The sequence below is a fragment of the Oncorhynchus mykiss genome, chromosome 13, assembly GCF_057628025.1.
Source record: "Oncorhynchus mykiss isolate SJ-2025 chromosome 13, ASM5762802v1, whole genome shotgun sequence".
In the NCBI taxonomy this organism is placed as follows: Eukaryota; Metazoa; Chordata; class Actinopteri; order Salmoniformes; family Salmonidae; genus Oncorhynchus; species Oncorhynchus mykiss.
Window position 1 is genome coordinate 61,986,371 of NC_143034.1, and position 7,500 is coordinate 61,993,870.

Genomic DNA, 7,500 nt, shown 5'->3' on the forward strand with positions numbered 1-7,500 from the left:
GTGAGATGTGTTTGGATGAGGATGAGTGAGAGGTTGGGTGAGGTGTGGGGATGAGGTTGGGTTAGAGGGTGGGTGAGGGGAGGTGAGTAGTGAGCTTGGGTGAGAGGGTGGGTGAGGGGGTGGTGTGGGGATGAGTTTGGGTGAGAGGGTGGGTGGGGGGGTGGTGTGGGGGTGAGGTTGGGTGAGAGGGTGGGTGAGGTGTGGGGTGAGGTTGGATGAGAGGGTGGGTGAGGGGGAGGTGTGGAGTGAGGTTGGGTGAGGTGTGGGGTGAGGGTGGGTGAGGGGGAGGTGTGGGGTGAGGTTGGGTGAGGTGTGGGGTGAGGGTCGGTGAGGGGGAGGTGTGGGGTGAGGTTGGGTAAGGAGGAGGTGTGGGGGTGAGGTTGGGTGAGAGTGTGGGTGAGGGGGAGGTGTGGGTTGAGGTTGGGTGAGAGGGTGGGTGAGGGGGAGTGTGGTGAGGAGTGTGGTGAGGAGTAAGGGAGGAGTGTGGTGAGGAGTGTGAGGAGGAGTAAGGGAGGAGTGTGGTGAGGAGGAGTGTGGTGAGGAGTGTGGTGAGGAGTGTGTTGAGGAGTGTGGTGAGGAGTGTGGTGGGGAGTGTAGTGAGGAGTAAGGGAGGAGTGTGGTGAGGAGGAGTGTGGTGAGAAGTAAGGGAGGAGTGTGGTGAGGAGTGTGGTGAGGAGTGTGGTGATGAGTGTGGTGAGGAGTGTGAGGAGGAGTGTGGTGAGGAGTAAGGGAGGAGTGTGGTGAGGAGTGTGTTGAGGAGTGTGGTGAGGAGTAAGGGAGGAGTGTGGTGAGGAGTGTGAGGAGGAGTGTGGTGAGGAGTGTGGTGAGGAGGGTGGTGAGGAGTATGATGAGGAGTAAGGGAGGAGGATCTGAATGATGAGATTAAAGTGCCTTGGTTGTGATGATGAACAATGATAAAGTCCTATTCACTTTAAAAACACCCTGGAACGTCCACAGTCCCAGTGACATCCTGTCGTCTTGGTAAAGACAGATACTGTAGATAGGAGAGAAGGAACTGTTGTTGTACCAGTGTTATTCATGACCAGCAGCACAAGGCAGCTTATAGTAGAATAAACACACTGTGTATAGCAGTTTATAAAATAAATATCCGGAAATACATTCTCCAGTAGATTCCCTGTTATGTCTCTCCCCTGGGATTCTATTGTTTCAACAGTAAACAATCCCATACATACAGGGCTGAACCAGGGACAATTAATAATGCTAGTTACACAAAATGGCACCCTATTCCCTATGTAGTGCACTACTCTGACCAGGGCATATGGTGCCCTATATAGGGATTGGGGTTCCATTTGGGACCCAGTCACTGAGTAGAGCAGACCAATGGGGATGCTGGATATTATGCTTCTAGGTGTTGATAAAGCAAAGTGTCCTCTCTTGTAAACAATTAAGACAGAAGATTCATCTTTTCTCTTGGGAGGTGGAATAATCGGAATGATCTTATTGTATTATACAGTATAGCCGTTTCTCTTTGTCTAGAACCAGTGTGTTTATGTGTACTGAATTCACTCACCAAACTGTGTGTGTATGTGTGCGTATGTGCGTGCGTGCCTGCCTCCCTGCCTGCCTGCCTGCGTTCACACGTGCATGTGTGTGTATTCTGACTGTGTGTGTATTCTGACGTTGTGTGTGTGTGTGTGCTGTGTCCCTCCTTCAGAGTCTGTGTTTCCGTATCCAGAAGATGATGGAGGTGTACAGGCCAGAGTGGTGTGAGACCAGAGAGGACTGGTCTGTCTTCCTCTTCTCTCCTCAGAACAGGTCTGTCTGTCTGTCAACCCCTGTTTTCACTCATTCACTCTTTCATTTCATTTCCTGCTCAGCACTAACACCCCTGATACAGCAATTCAAGGCTTTGGTGTTCCGTTCATAAATTTTTGAATCCGATGCATTTGTGCTAGGCTAGAACGAAAGCCTGCACAGCCTGTGGATCCCCACTCCCCGAGAGAAGAATTGCCGAGCACCACCTGCCTCATTAGTGTATGGATCCCTGTCCATGAGGTAGCAAAGGGAGGCTTCCCATTGTGATCCTCTATCTGTTGGTCAACAATAAATCCACCTCAGGGCTCAGAGATGGAGCTCAGGCTGGAAGGCATTGCAACAGTGTTCTGTTAGCTGTGGAGGTACACGGTATATACAAACGTCTGTGGACACCTCTTCAAATGAGTGGATTCAGGCTGTTTCAGCCACACTAGTGGCTGACAGGTGTATAAAATCAAGCACACGGCCATGCAATCTGGCCTTACTGAATAGCTCAGTGACTTTCAAGGTGGTACCGTCAGAGGATGCCACCTTTCCAACAAGTCCGTTTATCAAATTTCTGCCCTGCTAGAGCTGCCCTGGTTAACTTTCAGTGATGTTATTGTGAAGTGGAAACAGCTAGGAGCAACAACGGCTCAGCATTGAAGACGTAGGCCACACAAGCTCACAGAACGGGACCTGAAGCGCGTAAAATCATCTGTCCTCATTTGCAACACTGCCTCTGGAAGCAACGTCAGCACAATAACTGTTTGTCGAGAGCTTCCATGGCCGAGCAGCCGCACACAAGCCTAGGATCACCATGCCTAATGATAAGCGTTGGCTGGAGTGATGTAAAGCTCTTGGTGTAGAAGGAATAATGGTCTGGGGCTGTTTTTCATGGTTCAGGCTAGACCCTTTAGTTCCAGTGAAGGGAAATCATAACTCTACAGCATGCAATGACATCCTAGATGATTCTGTGTTTCCAACTTTGTGGCAACAGTTTTGGGGAGGCCATTTCCTGTTTCAGCATGACAATGCCCCCTTGCACAAAGGGAGGTCCATACAGAAATGGTTTGTTGAGATCGGTGTGGAAGAACTTGACTGGCCTGCACAGAGCCCTGTCCTCAACCACATCTAACACCTTTGGGATGAATTGGAACGCCGACTGCAAGTCAGGCCTAATCGCCCATCATCATTGCCCGACCTCGACAGAGAGACCCAGAGAGACACAGAGAGTGTCTCTCTGTGTCTCTCTCTGTGTGTGTATCTCTCTGCTTGTCTCTCTGGGTCTCTCTGTGTCTCTCTCTCTCTCTATTGTAGTGGTGTCTCTATGGAGGATGGTGCCTTTACAACACCAGTTAATGGGAATTGCTTTGAAAGGAAATGAAATAATCAGAGAGAATGGGGCTATTATCTGACTGAATGATGAGCAATCCCCAGTTCTCTGTCAATGAGGCACAATAATGGGTTTTAATCAGTAGCGATGTTACAAAACACATGTTTTTCAATTGTTTATCTTTTTCCCTCTTGCTCTCTTTCTCTTCCTTTCTGTCTCCCAATACCACTCCCTCTCTCTCCACTATCTCCCTCCCTCCCCACCTGCCTGCCTCCCTCTCTCAGGTTCAGGCGGGTATGCCAGTCCATCATAGCCTACAAGATGTTTGACTATGTGGTGCTAGCGTTCATCTTCTCCAACTGCATCACCGTGGCTCTGGAGAGACCCAAGATCATGCAGGGCAGCCTGGTCAGGATCAAAGTTCACCTCTAGGTTTCAACCATACAAATATAATTAGTGGTGTCAAGTCAATGATCTTCTATTTCCATCATCTCTCTCTCTATGTATAGGAAAGAGTCTTCCTAACCATCTCCAACTACGTCTTCACAGCCATCTTTGTAGCAGAGATGACGCTCAAGGTATGGTGATGCGCTTAATGTGTGTGTGTGACTATTCTGTGAACAAGAATAGTAAACAACTTTGACCAACTCAGGAAATGTTCTTAGTCCCTCAGGTCAAATTCTATTTCTAGGGGGTTTAAGGTTACTGTTAGAATTAGTGTTAGGGTTAGAATTAGGTTCAGGGTTAGGAGCTAGTTTTACTGTTAGGGTTAGGTTTTGTGGTTATGGTTAGATTTAATGTTAAGGTTAGGAAAATAGGAAAATAGGATTTTGAATGGGACTGAATTGTGTGTTCCCACAAGGTTATTTATACAACACTGCGTGTGTGCGGTGTGCGTGTGTGCATGTGTGCGTGTGTGCGTGCATGTGTGCGTGCGTGTGTGGGTGAGGATGGTTCCTAGTGTCCTTACTAGTCTTCTCCTGCCTTGGCTCTAATGACCTCTCAATCTCTTTATTTATTTTCTCATAGCGTCTCTATTTAGTGTCTATATCTCACTCTGTCTTTTCACTTAGCGTCTCTGTCTCTTTCTGTGTTTTCACTTAGTGTCTCTATTTCTCTCTGTCTTTTCACTTAGTGTCTCTATTTCTTTCTGTCTTTTCACTTAGTGTCTCTATTTCTTTCTGTCTTTTCACTTAGTGTTTCTGTCTCTTTCTGTCTTTTCACTTAGTGTCTCTATTTCTCTCTGTCTTTTCACTTAGTGTTTCTGTCTCTTTCTGTCTTATCTCTTAGTGTCTCTGTCTCTTTCTGTCTTTTCACTTAGTGTTTCTGTCTCTTTCTGTCTTTTCACTTAGTGTCTCTGTCTCTTTCTGTCTTTTCACTTAGTGTTTCTGTCTCTTTCTGTCTTTTCACTTAGTGTCTCTATTTCTTTCTGTCTTTTCACTTAGTGTCTCTGTCTCTTTCTGTCTTTTCACTTAGTGTCTCTGTCTCTTTCTGTCTTTTCACTTAGTGTCTCTGTCTCTTTCTGTCTTTTCTCTTAGTGTCTCTATTTCTTTCTGTCTTTTCTCTTAGTGTTTCTGTCTCTTTCTGTCTTTTCTCTTAGTGTTTCTGTCTCTTTCTGTCTTTTCACTTAGTGTCTCTGTCTCTTTCTGTCTTTTCACTTAGTGTCTCTGTCTCTTTCTGTCTTTTCACAAGTAGTGATGAAGTCAATCTCTCCTCCCCTTTAAGCCATGAGAGATGTACATACATGTTATTCATGTTAGCTCTCCATGTACATTTAAGGGCCAGCCGTTTAGGTCTAGCTTAGGTCTAGCTTATTCCTTGCCACCCATTCTAAAACTAACTGTAGCTCTTTGCTAAGTGTTGCAGAATTCAAAATGACAATGCTTGTCTTGCATAATTTGATGAGTTATACTTGGATGTGTAGTGTCAGTGTTTGTTGCTGGCATGTCATGACTAAATCTTGCCAGTGAAAACAGGCTATTTGGAAGGGTTGCCATGAAAAAAGCCTTTATTGAGAACAACCAACAAATGTAAACGCCTGGAGTTTTCTAAACGGCATTGGCACTTGGATTGAAACCAGGTGCTATGCCAGATGACATGAAAATAGAGCTCTTTGGCTCTATCACACCAGTGGTGGGTTTGGCCCCGAAGGAAGGATGCATATGAGTTTCATTCTAAAACGCTATATATCCATTTTCTTTAAAGAACTTACTAAAGAGATTGGTGTGTTTTTTCTCCATTTAATCATTGCATGGGGTTGTTAAATGACAGACATGTATTTGTTTGAAACCTATATGCTTTCATTACAGAGAGACAAACAGACGTCATTCGGTACAAAATGAGATATATCCATCTCACTCGCAGAGAAAAAAGTAGCACTGCAAGGTTTTACACAGTCAAATGTGAAAAATAATGTCATTTTTTTGTAAATAACTGTACAAATGATACATCTGTAACATCAAATGAATCAACGCAGTAATATGAGATCTGGGCCCTGGTCAAAAGTAGTACACTATATAGGGAATATGGTGACATTTGGAATGAGGCCTATTTCTAACCAAACACTATAGCATGAGGCTATATTTATGATGTGTTGAATTTATATGTTAAATATATATATAAAACATTCCGTTCCTGCTAAACAATGGATCTATAGAGTTTCACAACAAAACTACTTGTGTAATACACATCTAAAATCTATGAATTTAAAATCTGAGGACAGTAATATTTTACACACACGTGAAAGATTTATGGATTTGTAGCGTTTTGGAAATAAACTCTTCACATGCAGAAAATAACCTCATTCCTACTGTAAAATATGGTGGTGGGTTTTTGATGTTAAGGGGCTATTTTGCTTCCTTGTTAAGTTCATCGAGGACATTTTTGCAAAAAAATGTGTTTCCCGCTGCCAGGAAGCTGAAACTTGGCCGTAAGTGGATCTTCCAGAAAGATAATGACCCCAAGCACACATCACAATCCACGATGAAATGGCTAACTGACCACAAAATCAACATTTTGCAATGGCAAGCTCAGTCTCCGGACTTGAACCTCATGGAAAACCTGTGGTTTGAATTAAAGAGGGCCGTCCATGAGCGCAGACCGAAGAATATCAAGGATCTGGAAAGAAGATTCTGTATGGAGGAATGGTCTAAGATCGATCCCTCCCGATGTGTTCTCCAGTCTCATAAAACATTCTAGAAAAAGGCTCAGTGCCGTTATCCTCGCCAGGGGAGGCTGCTGAAGCACTGAAAACAGTGGTGTCAATCATTTTGACATGTATCTTTGTGAGATTTGTTTTATTACAGTACTTGTTAAGCTAAATGTTTTTCTCTGAGCTATTAATATAAAATAATATCATTTTCTATAAAGATTCACAGAATATAGCTCAGTATTTGTAGTATTTTTTGCTCATCTGTATTTATTTTGTATTTATTTCTCCTTTATTTAACCAGGTAGGCCAGTTGAGAACAAGTTCTCATTTACAACTGCGACCTGGCCAAGATAAAGCATAGCAGTGCGACACAAACAACAACACCGAGTTACACATGGAGTAAAACAAACATACAGTCAATAACACAATAGAAAAAAAGTCTATATACAGTGTGTGCAAATGAGGTGAGATAAGGCAATAAATAGGCCATAGTGGAAAAATAATTACAATTTAGCAATTAAACACTGGAGTGATAGATGTGCAGAAGATTAATGTGCATGTAGAGATACTGGGGTGCAAAGGAGCAAAAATAAATTACAGTATGGGGATGAGGTAGTTGGATGGGCTATCAACGGTGCCAATATTTTTGTTATCCCCTCCCTCCCTCTTTTCTCCCTATTTTCTCCCTGGAAGTCTCTCCATTGCACTCAAGACAAGCAATTAAGCAATGACATTAATTCGCCATCAATCTTTCAGTTGCCGTCAATCTCTTTCACCCCGTCTCTCTATCCCTCCCTTTCTCTCTTTCTCTCTCTTTCTCCCTTCCTCTCTCTCTCTCTCTCTCATTCTTTTCCACACTCTCTCTCCTCCCCTCTCTCTCCCTCTATTCCTCCGTTCTGTTCTCCGCGGAGGGTTCTGGCACAAGAGGGGGCATCAATTATGCAAACGAATCAATTATTGACCAATCTACCAGAGGAGCAACGGCCTTGTCAGGCCCCTGGCTGAGTGGAACACACCACCTCATGTCTCTGTCTCTTCCTCTGCGTTTAGGCCTGATCATAATACCCCTGTCTGTCCGTCAGTCAGTCAGCCAGTCAGCCAGCCTCTCCCCAGGCCATTGATATAGGCTTACTCTAGATAGCCTGTAGTAATATATATATATATATTTACTGTCACATACACCAGATAGGTGCAGTGAAATGTGTTGTTCTACAGCGTCAGCCATAGTAGTACGGCACCCCTGGAGAAAATTGGGGTT

The 7,500-nt window shown here is 44.2% G+C and overlaps 1 protein-coding gene across 1 annotated transcript in view; it reads left to right on the forward strand.

Annotated features, from left to right (window-relative positions):
- LOC110539012 (voltage-dependent T-type calcium channel subunit alpha-1I) overlaps positions 1–7,500 on the forward strand; it is a 137,691-nt gene that overhangs the window by 70,543 nt on the left and 59,648 nt on the right. Inside the window, exons 16-18 of the mRNA XM_090197059.1 lie at positions 1,676–1,776; positions 3,376–3,499; positions 3,601–3,669. Of these exons, the coding sequence (XP_090053185.1) occupies positions 1,676–1,776; positions 3,376–3,499; positions 3,601–3,669 (294 nt within the window). The remainder of the gene's footprint in view (positions 1–1,675; positions 1,777–3,375; positions 3,500–3,600; positions 3,670–7,500) is intronic.